The 22,438-nt window shown below is 35.5% G+C and overlaps 3 protein-coding genes across 3 annotated transcripts; 1 reads left to right on the top strand and 2 right to left on the bottom strand.

The window, feature by feature from the left end:
- Nucleotides 1–1,633: 1,633 nt before the first annotated feature.
- nsmce4a (NSE4 homolog A, SMC5-SMC6 complex component) lies at nt 1,634–5,766 on the bottom strand. The gene is made up of 11 exons (XM_052572924.1): nt 5,637–5,766; nt 4,883–5,122; nt 4,699–4,779; nt 4,393–4,523; nt 3,796–3,938; nt 2,756–2,855; nt 2,578–2,668; nt 2,391–2,485; nt 2,271–2,319; nt 2,102–2,187; nt 1,634–1,867 (listed from the first exon to the last, which is right to left on the bottom strand). Exons 2-11 carry the CDS (start codon nt 5,097–5,099, stop codon nt 1,802–1,804), a joined length of 1,059 nt encoding a protein of 352 aa, XP_052428884.1. The 5' UTR covers nt 5,100–5,122; nt 5,637–5,766; the 3' UTR covers nt 1,634–1,801.
- A 644-nt stretch (nt 5,767–6,410) lies between these two features.
- LOC127970373 (BLOC-2 complex member HPS6) lies at nt 6,411–9,407 on the top strand. Its single transcript, XM_052572923.1, has one exon. The coding sequence runs from the start codon at nt 6,750–6,752 to the stop codon at nt 9,252–9,254; it is 2,505 nt and encodes an 834-aa protein (XP_052428883.1). The 5' UTR covers nt 6,411–6,749; the 3' UTR covers nt 9,255–9,407.
- A 2,463-nt stretch (nt 9,408–11,870) lies between these two features.
- Nucleotides 11,871–22,410, bottom strand: prom2 (prominin 2). The gene is made up of 24 exons (XM_052571675.1): nt 22,251–22,410; nt 21,506–21,781; nt 20,233–20,288; nt 19,405–19,610; nt 19,199–19,319; nt 18,628–18,691; nt 18,294–18,383; nt 17,948–18,144; nt 16,775–16,849; nt 16,346–16,409; nt 16,018–16,174; nt 15,768–15,920; nt 15,554–15,677; nt 15,345–15,433; nt 15,165–15,249; nt 14,940–15,083; nt 14,305–14,373; nt 14,122–14,214; nt 13,907–13,960; nt 13,209–13,289; nt 13,017–13,085; nt 12,841–12,930; nt 12,614–12,726; nt 11,871–12,500 (listed from the first exon to the last, which is right to left on the bottom strand). The coding sequence occupies exons 2-24, from the start codon at nt 21,726–21,728 to the stop codon at nt 12,413–12,415; spliced, it is 2,505 nt and encodes an 834-aa protein (XP_052427635.1). The 5' UTR covers nt 21,729–21,781; nt 22,251–22,410; the 3' UTR covers nt 11,871–12,412.
- Between the last annotated feature and the right edge of the window lie 28 nt (nt 22,411–22,438).

Here is a 22,438-nt window from a genome sequence, read left to right as displayed (position 1 = left end):
ATATTATTTATTTATTCACCCTTATTCCATCCAAGATGTAGATGATTTTGTATCAGAACAAATTTAGTGAAACTTTGGTTGCTTGCCAAATTTTCAGTTTTGGGTGAACTTAAAAAGTGCCCTATAACAACGGGCCTATAGGGAATATATTTATTGAGTCTTTCTCATGAAAAACATTTACATTTCTCATCAAATATTCATCCAGTAATGAATAGCTATGCATATTTCATACTGTAAACGACAATGCCGTGATGCCGAAATCAAGCATTTTTCCTTCACAAACAAACATTTACAGATGTCACATGAATTTGTTTTTATGCATATCTTATTAATTGTATTAACAAAAAATGGACACCAGGAATGATACTGCAGTTCCCTAAAAAACAACTTAAGGTTAAAGTGTTTAAAATTTAACAATACCTCATAAAAGTAAGAACATCTTAGGAAATCTGACTATAAATTTGGTAAATGGCAATTAAAAGCTACAAAATAAATCAGATGTTTTGTTTATGCTTACATTTTCTTAAAAGTGAAACAGGATTTCAGTCAAATTGAAACCACAGTGACCTAAACATTTATGCATAATGAGCCATAAAACAGCATATACCCTGATTAAACGAAGCACACCGACGAGCACAAAGCCTAATATATGAAATATATGAAGATATGTAAAATCTCAACTTCAGCCACTGACCTGGATGCAGATTTACACCACTAAACCATCCAGAAAGTCCCTGCAACATACAGAAGCGTCTTGAGAACATGAGTGTTACTCAGACAGCAGGCAGATCCCTCCAAAAGGCTTCAGATGTCAGTGGGATCAAACTACAGGGCAGTTAATCCAAGCTTGGACCAATCTGTGTGCACATGGAGTGCCGCTCTATTGCCTCCCTGCACGCATTTTACACGACTTCATATGAACACGACAACAAAGCTCAAGTAAATAAAAATATTACCATACGACCATGCAAATAAACTTCACTAGAGGCAGCAGTCAAGATTGTGTATTTATTAATAATTTTTAAAGAGTAGTTTTAAATCAAATCCAGCTTTATCCAGTAAAAAAAAAAGGTTATTTCACCACTAGGTGGTAGTGTTCAGCTTACTCTAACTACTCACAGAATAGTCCGAATATACTTTTGTGACCATATTAATGATTACCTGAGGGTTGTAGTTTATTCGTTATTGTGAGACTTTATATGTATAATCTCCAATTACTATTACGAAATTAAAACAAAAATAAAAAACTACTCTAAGCACATATTTATTTAATCTGTATTAAGTTTCTTATCTATACAAAAACACAGATGGGTTTAATGGAGCCGCTTAGCAAAATGACACTGTAGTATGAGGGCTGTGCAAATGGAGATTTGACTTGCAAATAGTAGAGTTGCATATTGTTTACAAAGCAAATCTGTTTTATGATATATTATTGCCCATGTGAGCAGTGAGACACATTCTCAAGTACCCAGACACCGTCTATATGCACACAATTGACCTGCTACTCTAAATATTTCTAATTAAGAGAAAAAGAACAGTGATGTACATCTACAGACAGTGAAGAGTTATGAACCTTGCATGTGTCCATCAAATTAAAATATTTCTTAAGTTACATGGAATCCAACACATAATATAATGTTAACTTCACTTCACATTTATTGTAATAGACAATTATTAAACTTCTATACAGAATTCAAAGACACAACTCTTAAAACTGAGATCACAAATATTAAAAAATATAAAAAGAACAAAATGTTATTTTATAAGCATATTGCCAGCTGTCGCTAACTATCTTCAAGCTTTACTGAGACGAAACTTCTGAGGCGGGGATCAAAGCTTCCTTGATATCAAAGGCATCGATGATTTCCTGCAAGACACGGACCATAGATAAAAGTTATTTAATGTAAAGAAAGACTGTTCCATGCTAAATAAATATGATCTGAACATAGCAAAGTGGTAAACAAAATAGTCTTAAATAGCTGTTAAAGATACAAGCCTTGGGTAATCTTGAGAACAAGACTATTTCTATATTATCACCTCAATTAGAATCCAGAAAACATTTCTTTCCAACCCCAAACATCTACAGTCTTAATGTGCTCACCCTCCAGCTTTCCTGGTTGATGGAGATGACACACTGATGTCGGACGACAGCTCCACCGGGCTCCATCTCACCTTCCTCTACTGGAGCTATAATACACCCATAATTCATTTAATCTCCAAGTACATTCAAACAAACTCAATCAAACGGTGACCTGTGGATTTGATCTCACCTATACAAGGAAGCCCATCTGAATCCATGTACATTCTCACCAGACCATCCTGAGGGAAATATTTCATTAGTTATTGTGAGACTAATGTTTAAACTCCAAAGCCGTTTCTTCTTAACTTACCCTTATGAGAAAAGATGTGTGGAAGATGTTCTCCACAGTCCGGGAGAAGGAGTTGGGGTCAATGACGAACTCGTAATATGAAATGGGTTCCTCAGCTGTATCAGAAAAATCATTTTTAATGGGATTTAAAATAGTCTGTTTTGCTTAACTGTGATATGATATTTTATTTTTATTTTAACGTGCTTACAGTCATCAGCAAAGTAACTTTGCAGACATCCCAGAATTCTTTCAACCTCTTTCTCGGTTGCCTCCTGGTGAGATTCTTCCATTTTCTTCAGCTGTGTTGACAAGATATTTTCTTAATTTCTTAAAATCACACAGATTATCAAGAATATTGATTGACATTTGCATTTTAATGAGCACACCTGGGTGGGCATTATTCGTTTAGCCTCTTTGCTGGGGACTTTCCTTTGTCTTTCAACTCTCTGCCGTGGCGGAGGAGGCTCTGCCAAAAATGAGCCCAACCTTGAATTAAACAAAAATAGCAAAGGTTGTAAAGTATGCTGCACACTGTATTCATAATCTCTCCTTAATCAGGCTGTAAGTATTGTTTTTGTAAGCTATAAAACAGATAAATAGCCATTTTAATCAAACTGATTCAGAGGTTTAGAGTTAAGTAAAAGTAAGTATATCCAATAAATATCATGAAAAAATATATTCACTCATTACACTATAGTTCCTGAAAAGTTTCTTATGCTCATCAAGACAGTAAACCTGTGAATTATTTTTGTTACAATTTATAATAACGTTTTTTTTTTATTATTATTATTATTATTTATTCCTGTGATGGCAACACTGAATTTTCAACAGCCATTACTCCAGGCTTTAGTGCCACACATGACACTATCCTTCATTAAAAATCATGCTATTAAGATGATTTTGTGCTTAAGAAACATTCACTTTTATTAACGTGGAAAAAGTTGCTGCTTAATACTTTTGTGGAAATTGTTATACATTTTTTTTTCAGTATTTTTTGATAAATAGAAAGCTCAAAAGAACAGAATTTATTTGACAGAAACCATTTGAAACATTATACAAGTCTTTACTGTCACTTTTTATCAATTTAATGTGTCTTTGCTGAGAAAAAACATAATGAACATTTCTGAAGAATAACACAAATGTAACTTTGAACTGATTCACTTACATCAACAGTTTTAACTGATTCAAGATCCTTTACTAAAGAAGTGGGCCACCAATACATCAGTTCAATATTTCAGTACATGGGGCGAGAAGAGAACGACAAAACCAGCCCAAATAGACTTAATTAGGCTTAAAACTAAAAGTTTTGCAATTACCTGCAAAATAATTTCAGTTTCAATGTGAATTTCCAGTATATCCCCTTGTCTTAAACACTCAACCTAATTACCTAATCGCCTTCAGTTTCATTTACTACAGACATACTCACATGTAGTGGAATGAGGGGGCTGTTTTGAAGCAGTACTCAGATCTCTTTGCAAGCCTTTGCCAGGCTCCTTGTGGTAAATATCCCTCCAAGTTCCCATCCTGACCACTTTCATCCTCCAAACGATTCAGACCCATGAAGGACAACTAGAATGATCAATATGAGAAATCAATCAAGAAAAAATTTGAGCGCTTTCAAATATCAACATAATTTGGCAAAATTCACTTAGTGCATCTTTAAGCCTGGAATACACTAAATGATTTTTGCCCCCATTTTTCGACAGGTTTACAGTCTGGAGAAGACAATTTTACAACATGTTGTTTTCATTTGCCAAGAGTCTCCTAGCAACAATGCGAATGTTTCTGCGTGATTTTGTTGTGATCGACACAACTTGACGGTCTGGTAGTGTGTGATCCTCAGATGTGTAGTGTATGATAGCCAGTTTTCCTTCATCGCCATTTCAAAAGATGGTAATGATGCCTTGTGTTTAAAAAATCTGTTCATTTTTTTCAGTCATGTAGTGTATTCCAGGCTTTAGGCTTAAGATGATTTTAGAAAAATGCAGGTCTGGCCTATCTTTTTTTTTTTACAGTAACATACCAGATGTTCTGAAAATGCAGACGGGTCAAAAGCAGAGCCTTCAGCATGCAGCTGGCTGGCCTTTTCCTTCCCTAGATCAGTGGCTAGCACCAGGAGTTGAGCATCCAGTGCTGCTTCACGAGCCTGCCTCACTGAAAATAGACACAGGCCATAAAAAAACCAGCAGGAGATGATCATTAAGACATAATACAAAGAAAATGAAATGCGTGTGCGCAATGCTCTGCCAGGCTATGCATCCTACTAATTGACTGAACTGCATTAGTTCTGTAAGTAGGTACCAGAATATGTAGTGTAGAAAAATAATACCATTGGCAAATAGTTTGTTGGCCTCTTCTAAAACATCAGTGAGTTTATTGTTAGCAGGGTTCAGCATGTCCTCGCGATTTTCTGTATACAAAAAAGCATACACACAACAATATACTTACAATGCTTTATAACTGAAACAGCAAACTGTATCACTGAAGCCAACTTTAGCATTATTAATACTCACGCTGGACTTGATTGATCAGATCCCTGTACTTGCTCCTGATCTCTCTCCTGCGTGTTGGATCATCATCTTCCTCACTAATACCCGAGGGTCCCGCACCAATATCATCTTCATCACCCATATCCCCAGGTCTCTCTGGCCGGTTCCGTCCACCCAATCCATTTGATGTTCCTGCTGACTCTTCTTGATTACCTCTAGACTTTCTCCTCGAATCAGACATCTTCAATGTTTCTGCTTGATTTTCTATTCAGAGAGACACATATGTCTGAATAACAGAATTACAGAAACTTTAAATACCTACATCTATAAAGTCTGATTATGTTGTAACAAGCACTGCAATGAGAGGTGCACACTGGGAAGTGTTTTAAAAAGTTACGTAGGTGTCACCCAAGTATTTAAAGAAAATATAATATAACATAATATGCAGCACAATGTATTAAAGCATCGCATAGCAGTTTCCTGCTAATCACACGGTTGGTAAAAACACTATTTTACTGGTAACAAACAGATTTTACTGATACTTTTTTAAAAATAAAGTTTATTTTCAAAACAATACCATCCTGTGCGCAAGCAATCTATGCAAATATAACTGCTGAGACATTGTATTTACACAAATATTTCCTGACAGTGATCATGTTAGCGATCCACTAAAGTTGAGCTACAAATGCGATGAGACATCGGAAAATAAAAACAGAGAATAATTAATAAACACTGATGTACAAAAACGAGCAAATTAAAATGTAAAATCAAAACTTACAAACTTCAAAAACTGCAGGGTTCACGTCTGTCATTTGCATCAACGATGAAATCTTCGCGGGAGAAGAAGGAAGTGTGTTTACTGGCCTGACGTCATTTCCGACGCATTCTATGACAAAACCTTTGACTGTAGTATCATGATTGTATTTTATATTATTTTATTTATTAGTTCTTCCCCTGGTTTATATTTTTTATACTATGTGTACAATATTGTTTAAGCATTAACAATAGCTATTTATGAACTACATCTTTTGTCCGATTTGTCACTCACATAATCTCACATCCTTATGGTAGTTGTAGTCCTTATTAAGCAATTTGTCAGCAATATACCTTAAAAAAACATACATAGTATGTGATCTAAATTGTTAAACAAACCTGAAAGTGTTGTTAACCAAGGATCTTAATTTACCAATACATCGAAAAACATTCTAAAACACAAAGAAAATTTCTAAATGAATCTATGGCGAAATAGCCTCCCTTGTTAGTCTACAAATTGACGTCATGACTGAGGAGTACAGATTATGTAGTTTTGTTTTTTCCAGAATAAAAGCTTATTTGTGAGTTTGTATTTTTCAAATAACTATAAATATATTTAGGTAATTGTCGTGCATTTAGCTGTAAATTTATGATTTTTTTTATTTATTTAAAGTTATATGTTGTGTCTGATATAATAGGTTTAGAGATCAGAGTAATGAATTAAATCCCTCCTTCCAACAGAGCAAAAAAAAAAGAGAAAGAAAAACACCTAATAATACCGAATAGGGTGTGTTTCAAAAATCAGTAAACTGCTACCTAGACAAGATTTCTGGCTGTTACTGTGGCGAGCGTTGTTGCACGAACTGTGCGCTTCCGTGGGTATTTTGAAACACAGCCATCAGAATCCGGAAATTAACAAACTCGTGATGTCAGGAGGAGTGGGAGAGAAAGGAGAAATGTACGTGTATTTCCTAGGATTTCTGGACTGTAGAGATATGACATCGTCATATGATGGAGTTACAGCGTGAAAGGAGCACTGGACATGTTTCAGGGAGACTGTGGATGATCGCTGGTCCAAACTGAAAGTGTTTTCACGCGCATCGTGTGCTTCCTATTCCAGATCGACTTTTCAGCAAACATGACGCGACTCTCGTTAGAACAAGTGACTGATTTCGTTGATTTCACGAAAGGAAAGGATCTTAAAGAGTTTTTCAAACAGGGATACTCAAGCATCTCATCTCAAAACTTCCTGTCTGATGTTCGTCTGAGTCCAGATGGACGTCACATTCATGTCATTGTGCGTCAGCCCAAGAGTGGTCTTATGACACACGACAAATATCAGCGACCTCATCTCATGCAATGCCAGAAACACAATGATTTAGTGCTGTCTGGAAATGGGCCTGTAGTGGATGTTATTTATGTTCCTCAAAGCAAACCAGAAGATGGAGCCTCTGTGCTTGGAGTTATATTTGAGAATGGAAGAGTGGAATTCTGGAAATTCCTAGAGTGCAGATCAGGCTGGAATTTACTCCAGACTGCAGATCTGTGTAACAGCCCTCGTGCTAAAGTCAGTTCTGTGTGCATTTGCCAGAATTTCATTATATGGTGTGAGGAGCGACCACCATCTGAGAACTCCAATAGTGCATGCAGCAACTTCAGGTTCTGCATCTGCAAAAAGACTGTAGAAGTTAATGAGGGAGGTGTCAATTTAGGAAACATGAAAATTGCATTGCACAATAATCCTCGATACACAACTGTCAGTTCTGGGAATTTTGTCTATCTGCTCCCAGACATGAGGGAAAACTCTTCCATTGGAATTTCAAAAGTGTTTCTTGCATGGTCTCCTGAACATGACACCTTTAGCGTGCATAGTGCCTGTAGTTGCACACTTATGAAAAGCTCAAGCAAGGAGTCTGACTTCAAGAGACTTGTTACAGACTGCATTGGCCTTTTATCTACCATAAATCCTCCTGATATCTGTGGATTCTCTCCAACTGGATGTGGAGACCTCCTTCTTCTTCTTAGCACTGGTTGGGTATGCATCATGAAGAGGGATGGCAGTCTTAGCCACATATACAAACTTCCTGATAATTGCTTAAGTGCTAGTGGGACCCAAAATAGCCTGAAGATATATAACGAAATCCTGGCACTAACAATAGGCCGGACCCTCTTCTTAATCGACACCAAATGTGGTCTGGAATTAGAAAGAATAAGTCTGAAAACAGAAGGTCTTCTCTTCATAAACACCTTGGACAGTCACTCTCCACAAATGTTGTCAGAAACCGGGCTGTTTGTGGTCACGCAAAAACCGAAGCCTTCTCCAACACTTTCTGAAGACTCGAATGCACTTTTAGTTGAGACTGTCTTTGAGGAGGCATGCAAATACTATCAGCAAAGAAGTTTAAGTAGCACGCAGCTCACGGTGGAGAAGCTCAAAAAAGGTGGGATGTTTCAAGCGCCCATATCGCTAGCTGCCATCCTTAAGGATTACCTCAGCAACCAGAAGACCAAACCTGGCGAGAAACATTCCACAGGTCAAGAAAGACTCATGAGCTCACTCGAATCAGAGCTTAGGAGTCTCGTTTCGTTGGAGGACGTCAAAACGTCAATGGTGAATGCTTCAGAGAAAGATCTAGAGAACTATTGTGAAAGCTTGGTGCAGCAGGAGATCTGCCGGCTGCTTAGCGGTGAGATAGAGAGGGAGAATCTTCAGTATCTAAACAGCATCTTCAATCTCTTTCCCACTTACTCCTGGCATGCCATGCAAGCGGTTCTGCATCTGAGGTGCAACGGTGAGGGTTTGTTGTCGTCTAAAGCTCCTGCTGAGTTATGGAAAATCATCCTCAGCCCTGTGCAACCCACAGCAAACTTTGCTCACTGCAACGGTCAGCAGAAACACACTACGGTGCCTGTTTTTGAGCTCTTGTGCCAATCCATCTTCAAATTCCAGCCCAGCTGGCTCCCCAGGTTTCTCGAACTGGCACAACAACAATCCGGTGGGTCCTCTAAGTCTTCGTGGGGTTACAGCATGAAGGAGAGCTCTGAGAGCCTGCCGCTCTATAAACGGGCTTTGACTGTGCTCCCTTGCAAAAGGACCTACCAACACCTGGAAGTGGAGCTGCTTTTGTGCAGCGAGCGGCCTAAAGCTATAATGCAAGCGTTGCGGATTCTCATCAAGCAAAGCCAGTGGGAACGGGTTGCGCAAGTAGCCGAAAGGTTCTGTCGACAGAGCCCGCTTCTGAACAAAGAGATTTTCATTGCTCTGCTGTGCGAAGTGTCCCAGCATAGAGACTTGGACCCCTTTTTGGACCTGCTATGGACTCTTTGTCCAGAGGACATGACTGTGACAAGCATACTTAATATTGTATTGACAAACCTGCCTGATTCAACGCAGAACTCTGGTCCTTTCGAGGCTCACGGCAGCCAGGTCACCATCGGGCTTTTGAAACCACTGCTCAGAAAAGTTCTCCAAAGGGAGACCAAACCGAACCAAAGGTACGCAGATATCCTTCAGTCACCCACAGTTCCTCCACTCACTCCTCCACGTCAACCGAAGGGACTGTTCAGAGATGCTGAGCAGCAGGAAACCAAGCAGAGGACTTCCTCTGGATCTCAAGTGACATCTCAAGCCAAGCTGCTCTGACTTTCCCAGTCTCAAATCATGTCTGACCCTTCCCATAGACTGTTATTAAAATTGTCTTAGAGGTACAGGTAAACCCAAAATGAAATTCTATCATCATCTGCTCATGTTTATGTATCTCCAAACCTGCATGACTTTCTTCTTTGGAGGACTTAAAAATAGATTCTAATAAACAATTTAACAGATTTTATCTATACAATAAAAAACAATTTCATTGAAAACAATCTTTGAACCCCATTGACTTTCAAGGTATTGCCTGTATTTTGTGTTCTACAAAACAAAGTAAGCCATACAGGTTTGGAACAACATGAGGGTGAATAAATAATTACACATTTTCATTTTGGCATAACATGTTCTAAACATCATTACAGAGCTTCGGATCGAACAATATTCCATTTACTATTAAGATTGTAAAGTAATAACTTGCAATGCACAGATGTTCAACTACTGCTTAATTATTCCTAATATAGAACGTAATATATGTTGTTTTTATGTTAACTAGGTTTGCTGCATTTCATCTAATGTGTTTTTGGTGTCTTTTAAACTGTTTTCTATTTCTTAATTTTCAGTTGTCTTTTTTATAGCCACCTTATAAAGGCATGTTGTTATCAAGATCCTAATGCAAGGTCAGAGATGACTACACATTCTCCACATTTCATGCTCTCATTTATTGTATAAACTCTTAGAATAACAATGTGTTTTTTTTCTGTTGACACTACAGTTTTGTCACCATATGCTGGTGTAATTTTTATTTTAAGAAAATCTTGTGGAAAATGTTTGCTAAGGACTGTGTTAGTCATTAAAAGAAATGTACAGTATTATAAAATATAATGTGCGTACTGATGCATTGGACATTTTAGATTTGGTCATTTCATGTTTTCATGCCTTATATATTTCTTGAATTGCTCTTGTGTTTATTGCTATCACAGGGATTATAACACTGATAAAAGCAATTAAATATGACTTGTGTATTGCTGCCACTCCTTTTCAAGTCTCTTTCTGAGCTGAAGTGTCACAGCCGTCATTAATGATTTCTGGTTTTGTGGTCAGAGAGGGGAATTCTGATGTGTTTCCAAAGCAAAGCTTCATAAACTCACTCGGTCTGTACAGCTCCACCCTCTGCATTCCTACTGAGCTCAGCAGCAGCATTCACAGCACTGCTTTAAATTCAATTCAACTCAATTCTATTATAGAGTGACCAGCTTCAAACTCAATCACATTGGACAGGCTCGTGTTGCCCTGAATTGACTCGTCATAGCTAATTGTATTTGGAGAACTGGAACACTTCTGTTTTCTCTGTGATGCAAGTGTTTACTAAGTATTGGTTCGACTGAGTATTCTGCAAAATGTATTTGAAATTTTATATTTTGATCTAAAGTTAATAACTAAGACACAAAAAAAAGTTATACATTTAAAAACAATTGGTAAAAATGTCTGAAATATCTCTTGCATGCTACTGTTAGAGAAATCTTTGCCACATTCGGTCCGCTGAGGAAAAAAGTGAATTGTTTAACACTCATACTGGCCTGTTTGAGTAACTGCGGTTTCTAGAGACATGGGACAAAACATTCAGTAAAAAGAAAAAAAAAATTCCAGTTTGATTATTAAGATGATTGCAAGAATGGGTTTACACAAATGTAAATCTACATTTTTTTTCTTGCTTGCAACACTACAAAAACAAAATGCCTATGATGCAAATAAAATAATTTTGTCAAAACCAAAATATTTTTTGTCAATGGTGCTGAAAATTAAATGGAGCTTAATTTTTTTATATATATATATTAGGGCTGCCAAACGATTAATCACATGCAAAAATGTTTTTGCGTAATATGTGTGTTCTGTGTATATCCAATTATATATTCGCGCGCACACACAAAAAGTATATATTTTGTGTATACTATAAATTAATATATTAACAATAAAATAAAATTATTTAAAAAAAATTTTTTAAAATATGCATCTGTATTTATATATACATAATAAATATAAACAGTATATATACATTTATTATGTAAACGGAAACTTTTATTTTGGATGTGATTGTGATTAACCATTTGACAGCACTAATTTATGTGTGTGTGTGTGTGTGTGTGTGTGTGTATCAAAAGAACAGATAAATACATATTTTCTAACATTCTAAATGTCTTTCTTTTCTATCACATTTGATCAATTTAATTTTAATTACTTTTGAATGGTAGTGTAGTGCACATATAACATGAATGTGTATAAGTCTTAGATTTTTATGATTTCAAGACCAGTTGCGTGGTTTTCCAGTTATGCCCTTGTTGCGTATGTCTATTAAGTATCTCTTGTATTTACTAATCTGAATGCTAAGCGTCAGCTCTAATATCGAGAAATGGACTATATACTTTTTTTGTAATTAACATTTTTCCTGCTATATGATCTCAGTATTTTTTTGAAAAAGTCTCTCTCTCTCTCTCTCTAAGCAGCACAGATATGTGTGGAATGTGTGCGCCACTGCTCTAGTGCTTCATCCTGATTGGCACACTGTTGTAAAGGCAGGAGTCACAGGGTGCAGGGTTACTGGGGGAGGGTTCTCGATGGGTCAGTTTTCTCTGGACAGACTTGGCAAGCAATTCTTTACACCAAACAAACAGGTTCAGCATGGTAGTGTCAGCACCTTTTATTATGATTGTAATTAATACATGACATAAGATAGAAATGTTTAACAGGCCTCAGAGCACAACACTTCAAAAAGAGGCCACTTCTTGCTGGTTTATACAATCACAGTCTCCACAGTAACTCATGAGCTAAATTCATTATTAGGACAATCTAATAGAAAGGTTGTTTTATATAAAATATATGCCAGCAGTATATCTATAACAGCATACCCATATTTCTTATTGAAAAATGGCATAAATAAATTTCAATGCCTACAGGACCACGTAAAGTGCGTTCTAAAGCTTTAACTCCCATTAATGCCTTACAATACAAAAACATATTACAGTTGTAACAGTAAAGTTGTGCTTTTCATTTAAATATCAAGAGCTAAAATAATTTGATCCAAAGTGAATTTATGATAATCTACTGCACTAAAAACAAAGAAAGGGGTACAAAGAAGCTAAACATTGTCTATACTTGTCAATTAATTGATCTGTGGGTCAATTTTTATAACTTAACAGTCATTTTTATTTATGTGCTTATGTAAAATGTGGTTGTTTGCCATTTCCCAATAATTCAGGTTTGAGGTGGGCCTTTGGGAAAGGATTCATCATGAAGTTATTGTTCCTTTAAAGAGAGAAATCAGAAGTAAACCATTTGAATTGATTCATGACAGCAGGTAAACAGTAGACTTTTTCATGATATGCTTCCACATTTAAAAAACCAATAAGATTATTTACTCATAAGCATCTGAATACTTCATCCTGCGGTAGTACTTGGCCAGTTTAACTGAGAAAATGATGCTGGGGATCAGGAACATCATACACCAGCCCAAACTCAACCAAAAGGCATTCTGCAGAACAGACAGGATGTTATGTTTTATTAGATGGCAACCATGTGCACTTACAAATCTCTCAGCGCTGTAATATGGAAAAAGAAGCAGCTAGAGCTGAGGATGGATTCTTACCAAAGATTCTACCAAGTGTTTACAGACGAGCTCCTCTGATCTGTCTACTGCTGCAGCTGCAGGCCCACAACGACCCACCTTCTCTGTGATCTGACACACAGTGCAACACCATAGTATTAATAATTCACCAATAACATAGTCGGCACCTTGAATACAAATAAAGACATAAACAATACCGTTTGATTTGCCCAGTAAAGAAATGTCTGAAAGATTTTTATCTGACAGTCTACGAATGCCCTGCTTTCCTGCAGAAGAGAAGCATACAGTTACTATAAAATGCACAGTAGATTTTTTTTTCATCACTGCAATACAGTAATCATCCTGACAGATAATTTCTCTAAATATAGCTTTGATTTTGCAACACTCACAGTTTGCACTATTTTTGATATGTTGTAGTTCAGGACGTCCTGAGCATAGCCAACTTCTTTGAAAACATTTTCCATAGCTGCCTATAAAACGAATAAAGAGAAGAAATTTGAAGATACTGTTAGTGCATTTTTAATTAGGGCCATAAAGAATAAAGATGATTCTTTTTTTTATTATTTAAACCATTTTAATTTACTTTAAAACTTAATTTATCCCTGTGATGGCAAAGCTGAATTTTCAGCATCAATACTCCAGACTTTCAATGTCACATGATCCTTCAGAAATCATTCTAATATGGTGATTTGCTGCTTAAGTAAAATGTTATTATTATTATTTTTAAACATTTGTACTGCTCAATCATTTTATGGAAACCTTTTCAAGATTCTTTTATGAACAGAAAGCTCAAAAGAACAGCATTTATTTGAAACAGAAATTGTGGTATCGATATAAAAGTCTTTCCTGTCACTTTTGATCAGTTTCATGCATCCTGGCTGAACAGTACTCTACACTAGTGAATTTTGAAACAATGACAATATTTCAAATGCTCCCTGATACAACCTGCAATAACTGCAAGTAGCAAACCATCATAATTCATGGGGTCTATAATTCAATTCTTTAAAAAATGATATACTGTAGTTTAGGCTATAGTATTATACATACGGATACTCTCATGCACTTATGATGGCTAGTGTTTACTTACAGTGATTTGTGATGCTTCTTCACTGAGATTCTTAACAGTGCTGTTCAGCTCCTTCTGCAAAGAGGAAAAGGATGTAGATCCAAAACTAGTAAACCAAACTCATACAAACTATTCAAGAACACTTTGTGTTTAATATTTATTCATTCCTAATTATAATGTCATGTTCAGTTGAAATGTAAATTCTGAGTACTGTCTTTTGTGTTGTGTCAACACACCAGCAAAGGCATAATGTTAGACATGACGTCAGTCTGGATGTCACGCAGATCTTTTGCTTCCCCGTGCAGTTCATCTTTTTTAGCTTGGTTACTCTGAAAGACACAAATAAGTGTACGTGATCCATCTCGGTCATTCAATGAGCAGGGGGTGTTAACAAGACAAGTAAACAAAGTAACTTTCACCTGTTTGCCAGCCAAGACATCCAGACTTTCTGCTACTGAGCTCAGATCATTCCCTGACAAGTCATTAATCTGAAATAAAAATGTTTTTCTAGATTTTGAAATATATTCATATAAATATATTCTCAATAATTACTTCCTCATATTTTGGCCATATATATATATATATATATATATATATATATATATATATATATATATAAATATATATATATATATATATATATATATATATATATATATATATATATATATATATATATATATATATATATATATATATATATATATATGCATATATTGTGTATATATAACACAAAACGTGGGCACAGGTATATTTATATATATATATATATATATATATATATATATATATATATATATATATATATATATATATATATATTTATATATTTATTCCGTTTTCAGATGATGTATAAATGTGAATTTCAAAAAATGACCCTTATGACTGGTTTTGTGGTCCTGGATCACATATATGTGTAATGCTATGATCACTATTTATTTATTTTTTTACCATATGAATAATGCTCATGTGTACCCGTTAATAAATTATACTTCATTTGATTTCACAAACAGAATGTGCTTATGTCTTTTTGAGAAAGAAGTATATGGTGTACCTGATGTATAATGTTGCTGAAGTTCATACTGCTGGTCCTGCTGGAGAAGTTGTTTAGCTGGGACTTTACCTCTGGACTGAGGATGGTGATGTTTGCTATGTTGATTTGTAACCCATTAAAGGTCTGATCAATCTCATTAGTGTACTGTTGAGAGAATCGGCCATTAGTGTCCAATAAGTGATGCATCAATCATAAGAAAGTAAAGAACGAGTTATAATATCTCACCTGTGAAACATCTAATTTACTATTTAGATCGAAGATCTCATTCAGATGAAATGTGGTCCACAACGGCATATTCTTCTGACAGTCACTAGAAATTATGAAATGTGAATTTACTGATTTATATTGGATGTAAATAATGTAAATATGATAGCCATCCATCATGCTGTCCTGCGTGTGACATACCTGTACACATTTATAATATTCAGGTTTGTTTTCAAATTCAGGACCGTGGACAGGTTCAGATCTGGAATCAGCCCTGGAGTGTCAATAAGCTATGAAACACAATATGATAATTAAATATACGGATAATGCTTGATGCAAACACTTACATTTACTGAAAACTAGTCAAGGTCATACGATCAAACACAATGAGTCAGTGTTGCTGGAAATACCTGGATGAGTTCCTTGGTTTGCCATGGTTTACAGATCAGGGTATAGGTATTTCCTCCCACTATGAAAAGTATCAACACTACTAACATGAAGATCCAGGAGACCAGGAAGCTGAAACCTACTCCTCTAAAATGGCACAAGAGGAAGTAATTACTGCACGTACAGTTTTACAACACTGTTACACAAGCACAAATCAAAAGGGGAATTTATACTCACGCCATGAAAAATATTCCTCCACAGTTAGATGTGCCAGAACGTTCAGAGGGATTGTCTTTAGGATTTAGTCCAGCTACACCCAGCAGCAGACCCAGAAAGTTACAGATCACCACCAGCAAAATCACACAGCTCAGGACCAATCCAACAGCCCGACTATTACAAAAAAAAGATTATTTGAGATTGTTATAAAAATACATTGTATTTGAACACAGAGAATCACGGTTAATTAGAACAAGATGTGTTTAAGTACCTGATTTGACTTGATCTCTCTATGTAAGGGGAATTATCGTTGATCAATGTCCGCACGTCCGTTAGTAATGCTGAGATATTGTTCAAAGCATCAAGATGAAGGTCTTTGGTCACACCTGAGATCTTGGTTTTTATTCTTTCAAGCTGCAATAGAGCCACTGTAAAAGACACAAGGCACACCATCACTTAACAACTAGACTGATCAGTAACTTCAAGTACATCACACTACTTAACCCTTAAGTGAACAAACATTTGAGAATTATGATTGTTCGATCAAACGATTCCCCAGAAAGAAGACTCATTAAGGGCACTTAACAACACAAACTTACCCTGCACACTTAGTCTGGACTCATTATTCACCTTTGCTGGAATGCTGTCAAAAAAGTCTCTCCCCTGGGATTCAAACATGTACAATGAACATCATCCATTCGCAATGATTAAATATATATGTAGGACACAGAAGTTATGAATGTTTTCTTTTTCTGAATTTTTCTGAATTAACTTTTTACCCAGCAAAGATTACATGTATAATTACACAAAAATGTATAGTCTTACCAAAAATAATAAAACAAATAAAAGTTAAGATATTAAGCAACACTGTTTTCAAAATTGATAATAATAAGAACACCAAACACCAAATCAATGGTAGTTTATAGAGAGAGGGGGAGGGGAGAGGGAGGGAGAGAGAGAGAGAGAGAGAGAGAGAGAGAGAGAATAAACTGAAGTGAAATTCTATAGCTGTGAAAGAGGGCACTAACCTTATTTGCCTGTCCAATGACATCAGCATTTATAGCCTTGTCTACAGAAGATCTCAGGTCGTCTTGATCAGGAAACTACCAAATTGTGAGACAGATAAAGCACATACAAAGGTTTTTTTTTTCATTATAAACTATATTTTAAGCCTAAAAACATTATTATTATTATTTTGTAAGTCTCCTTTTGCTTTCATGAGAGCAGCACTCTAGAATGAACTCCACACATTGAAGTCACTAGACAAAATGAGTAGTTTTCATACAGTCATGTGAACTAAGCCCCATTATTAAACTACTTAGGACTGTATTCTGGATGTGTGTGATTTGTAATATACTTTTCAAAAATACTATTCATCTTATATGGGCTTATAATGAGGGAAAAAAATACTTATTTCACCTTTAATATTTATTATAAATATTTTATATGATTATAATTATTTACAAATTATTAATAAACCTATATTTTCAGTGTCCTATCAGACGCCATTGTACTGTATGGTTGAAGCAGAGCACCATATTTAACACTAGAGGGCAGTACTAGCTGTGATTAAACACTACATGCTGGTATCTACATAAACAATGACAGTGACACATTCTTAGTTTTCTCTACAACAGCCTGTATTTATGAAAATGTTTTCCAACCAGGTAAGAGTTAGGTTTCCAAGAGAAAATGCTTTCAAGCATTGACATGTTAACGATAACTTCTTGTGTTACTCCTTACTGTTTGCGCCCTTGTTACCGTCTCAAAGCTTTCCTTCAGTGACAGGGTTTGAGCCTTTGTGTGCACAGGTAACTGGTAATACAACCTGGCCCTCTGTACTTCTAGAGGAATGCTGTGTAATAGTCATGTAATCTAAGCCAAAACATTGTTTTGTGGGTCTTATATGTTTCCTCCAGAAGATTGATGCAGAATTCGTTCTGCTCCAATCACTAACCTGAGACAACCACAACCACAAATCGTCTAGATCTTAAAAGAAAGGGCGAATGATTGTATAATGATCCACCCACATTTTTGCAGGTATTTGCAGGTATCTTAATGCTCAACCTGAAACTACCGCAAAGCCTAAAGTGGAATCAGGATATAATCAGGACTCCACATGCACCGCTGAACAGCCATAACACAATTCCCCACTGAGCTGTTCACTGGTTTATCCCCAGGACAGCTAGGGTTTAGCTTACGTCAAGGCTTCCTTCCAGTGATAGTTTGTTCAGTTCTGGTAGCTGGGAAGTGCAGTTTACACAGTCTGGCATATGCAAAGTGTTGTCAATCCGCTGTCTCACAGCAGATAAATTAGCTTTCAGCACATCCAGCTTTGGTTTCAACAGCTCCAAGGTTTTATTAAGCTTCAGCAGTTCATTGCTGGTGCTGTTTATCACTGTAACACACATAAAGAACAAAATGGATTTAAAATCAATGGATTCATTAATGCTGCAAAGGTGAGTCGACAAGCAAAGGTTTGATCACAGAGCAAGTTTCCCAAATAAAGGGGCTGCTTTTTCACTTGATGGGTAAATGCATACGTACCGTGGGCTATTTCAGTAATGGAATTGAACGCTGGGTCGAGGGGACCTTTAAGACCATTTTGGATTAATTTACCAAGCAAAGGCCCTGTTTCTATTAGACAAACATGCAGGAATTCAGTGTGAGATTAAAAAGAAAAACAAATGGATCAAAAAAGAAATAACATTTATATTGTGACTACAATTTAAGATAACTATAATACATGATACAGAAAGGAAAATGTATTTCCCTCATGCATTTCAAATTTGAGTGCAATCTTGTCACTTTTAATGGTTCTGCCGTTCATTTGTGCCATTCATTTGTGATCCTTGTCTTAAAAGATACAAAGCAGACGTACCATTGACATTGCTTTTGACGGCATCCACAGTCGCATAGCTCTCATTCTTAATTTGATCGATTTGCTGTTGAGGAATAAAAAGTTGTTTCAATTTTCTCTTATGTATCAGCTATATTCAGTTTAATTCAGTATTGTTATAATTTGATTCCATTTCAGCTGTTGATATAAATCAACCTTGCATAGAGTTTAAACATAAGACTCCAAAAGATTTCTATTTTAAATAAATTATGTTCTTTAAATATTTCTATTTATGAAAATTATTTAAATAATATTTTTACTATTCATTTTAAATTTAATTAAAAATTTATTAAGAATCTTGAAATAAATCACGGCTTTCCCAGAAATATTAAGCAGCACAACTGTTTTTAACACTGATAATAATTAGAAATGTTTCTCAAGACTGGAAAAATCCAGCATTGTATCACAGGAAAAAATTACATTTTAAAATAATATAGTAAATAGTTATTTTACATTGCAATATTTCAAAATCATTGTTTTTGCTGTCTTTTCAGAGCAAAAAAAATAAATAAATAAATAAATAAATCTCACTTAATCTCTCTATATGGTATACCTTAGGAATAGTGTCAAGATAGTTTTTGACATTCTCCAAGACTTCAGTGAGTTCTGTGGGGCTGCGCATAACAGTCTCTGAAGTGATTGTACTGCTCAGGAACATGCAAACATTCCCTGCCCTGCATAGCAATTGATACTAATTAAGCTAAATATAAAATGTCAAAAATATCATTACAGTAACATTATACTCCAACCAGTGCTCACAGAATTAGTACAGTGATGAGAAAAGTGGCCAAGTAAAAGCTTCTTCGCTTGCAGTGGATGTTCGATGATTGCTTCTGCTCCATGCGGCCCCCGCAGTTACCACAGCAACGACAGCAGGCAAAGATTAGGCCAATTAGAGGCATCAGGACAATGTAGAGGATCCCAATGGCCACGCAGACCAGGAAACCTATCTCATATAGCAAAACCTGGTCAAAAGTGAAAGAAGATAAGACAGGTTGGTTGCTGTGTGTATAGCTAAATTAAGCAGTAAAGATGAGGTAGGTTTAAAAAAAACACTCTTGATGACATTATATGTGTACTTATGCGGGTCAATATATGTTCAGCTCAACTGTGTATCCAAAACATGTCTGACGCTGTGTAATCAGATCAGCCAGTCGAAACTGGCAAATGAATCCGTGTTTATACAACAAAATATTGGTGTTGGCATGATTCAAAAACCCCTGAGAAACTTGTCCTAGAACACACACTTCAATTTATATATGTCTGCATTCAAATAAGTACATTCTTCTTTTTGTGTGTGTGTGTGTGGGTGTGTCTTTAACACACACAAAAAACAGTAACCTACATAAGATAACAAAATACACATATTTACGTACACACACAAAGAAAACCCTGGACTGCCTCAAATAACAGATATATACAACATAGTATTCGCAATTGTATTATAAATTAAATACTTCAGAAAAAAAAAAATATATATATTATCTGTATATATATATATTTCTTTATATATATATATATATATAAAACTATGAACAAGGTGTCATTGCTTATCAGAGCATTCATTTACATGCAGGTGTGACATACCTCTTTAACCCTCTCCATGCTGTAATCGTTATCTTTTATCATTCTAATCAGCAGATCTACAGGAAAAAGACATACCAAGAAGACATTATACATATTCTTTTTAATATTCATTTACACAACATAAAATAACATTATAACCAGTATCACATCATTCTGCTAGTTCTAAAAAAAGTAAACAGGTAAACGGCGATGAAGTGGCCAAACAGCTATTGATGACAGCAAGTAGGTATTACAGCAAAATAAAATTCTAAGTAGAAAGGTAGACTATACACAATACTCTATTGATGGGTAATGTTGTCATTGTAACCTGAACAATTTCATGTGGTTTCCATGGAATAATATTTCTGTAAAGTAATGCTTCATTCTATTGTTAGATCAAATAAGTATTGTCTGCAGGAAGAGATGTATAAACATAATAGTTCATTGTTAGGTACAATAATTACTCACTGTTAACATTTTATGAACAGCTTTGAACTTTATGAGCTCATGTGATATGGGAAGTAATTGTCATACAATGAATTCGCAGGTGATAATTAACTTAAAAATGTGCTTTTCCATTTGTGATGCAGACTGCAACCATACAGACTGTTTGATTAGTAGGACAATAAACATATTTTTGTGGTAAACAAAGCTCTTGGAAAGGGGAGGGGAGATGATTCAAATCTCATCGACATTTGCATAGTTATTTGCGCAGTGGTTTTGCTTCTGACGATTAACTGAGTATATTTATCCCAACTGAATAAGCACCATGTGCACAACAATCCCAGCCTAATAACATCCTCTAATGAGTCTAATACAGCCATTACTGTCTCAGATCAAGTTAGACCCTTACGAAAGGAAAATATATTTATCAAAATATTTCTTAAAATGTATTGTGATATATTGTAATACATTATTTTCCCTTTTTATTTTCTAATAAATTATATATTTGAATACATTGAATAATATATTGATGATACATATATTATATAATATATTGCAAAATATACAAATGATTGCCGCTTTCAATATATTGCAATATATTGGAAAAAAATAAATATTATATCCCATATATAAGAATATATGCCTTATATAATACATGATGTTTTCCAATATACTGCAATATATTTTTGTTTTATAAGGGGAGTCATCTGTACCATATAACATGTTGTTTTTGCGTAGATAAAACCATTTGTAATCAAACTGCTTATGGCAAAATACTTAATAGTAAAAGAACATGTTTGTACTGAATAGACCCTTGTCAAACACAGAAATCTACATCACAATAACTCACCTTTAGGGAATGCTTTGGGCTGGACAGATCCCAGGAATGAATGTACAATTGGAGACATAAAGGCACTGTTGAAGGTCAGCTTGGTTGGTTTTTCATATGAAGTTTGTAGCTCTGTTCTGTTGATCTCGATAGGACAGGACGCTTGTCCGCTTACAAATGTCCAGAGAAACAGCGGCAAAATGCCACAACAAAAAACTCCTTTCATTCTGGACCTCATGTTCATCAGTCAGTGGGTTTTTAGGTCATGTCTCGATTCTTATGAGCATCAAACGTCACCTATGGCATGATAAATGTCAATAATTAGTCGGATCTTCTTTAGAGCATACAGTCACCGTAAGACTTTAATTACAGCAATTATTGAGCTCATTAGAGAAAGAGGAACTTTACGTCCTAAAACGCACCTTTCTGAATAAAATATAAAAACAGGAACACAGTCAGGAATATAAACGCTCAGAAAGCTACAAAAAGTAATTTTAGATAAATAAAATCATCTTGCAGTTCTATTGTACAATTTCTTACCTATTAACACAGACTGAAGCAATACTCGATCTTTTTGACAGTGCGTCAGACCAAATTAAATCAACAGGTTGGAATGACATTAAACATATCTGCGTTATGCAGATACTGTACTGAACTGTTTACCTAAAACAGTAACCTGAGAACTAAGTACGAAAAGGAGAAACTAGAAAGACAGCACTTTTACCGCTAAGGGCAAAGTCATAAACAACACCACAATAGTAGCTACCTGTTGAACATTTAAAGTCCTTCAGCTATTGTTGAGCATGTTCCTCTTAGTTCAGTTCAAATGAGTCTAAAATCCGCTCATAGATGTCAACACTGAAGTTTAGCTGCACTGAGTGAAGCAATGAAAGAGTGAATTGGCTGTTAAAGAATGAAAGACTGGGACAAACTGAAATGGGAGGGAGAGAAAGA

The sequence above is a fragment of the Carassius gibelio genome, chromosome B13 (genome assembly GCF_023724105.1).
Source record: "Carassius gibelio isolate Cgi1373 ecotype wild population from Czech Republic chromosome B13, carGib1.2-hapl.c, whole genome shotgun sequence".
NCBI lineage: Eukaryota > Metazoa > Chordata > Actinopteri > Cypriniformes > Cyprinidae > Carassius > Carassius gibelio.
The sequence above is the reverse complement of the archived record's forward strand: the minus strand, read 5'-3'. Positions and strand labels throughout refer to the sequence as shown.

Coding starts and splice junctions, on each gene's coding strand:
- LOC127970373 (XM_052572923.1), top strand. CDS start 6,750: ATGACGCGACTCTCGTTAGAACAAGTGACTGATTTCGTTGATTTCACG.
- prom2 (XM_052571675.1), bottom strand. CDS start 21,728: ATGAACATGAGGTCCAGAATGAAAGGAGTTTTTTGTTGTGGCATTTTG. Junction 15,250..15,344: donor AATATTATAAATGTGTACAG/GTATGTCACACG, acceptor CATAATTTCTAG/TGACTGTCAGAAGAATATGC. Junction 15,084..15,164: donor GTAAATTAGATGTTTCACAG/GTGAGATATTAT, acceptor TTCTCTCAACAG/TACACTAATGAGATTGATCA.
- nsmce4a (XM_052572924.1), bottom strand. CDS start 5,099: ATGTCTGATTCGAGGAGAAAGTCTAGAGGTAATCAAGAAGAGTCAGCA. Junction 3,939..4,392: donor CTGCATTTTCAGAACATCTG/GTATGTTACTGT, acceptor TGATCATTCTAG/TTGTCCTTCATGGGTCTGAA. Junction 2,188..2,270: donor AGATGGGCTTCCTTGTATAG/GTGAGATCAAAT, acceptor GGTGTATTATAG/CTCCAGTAGAGGAAGGTGAG.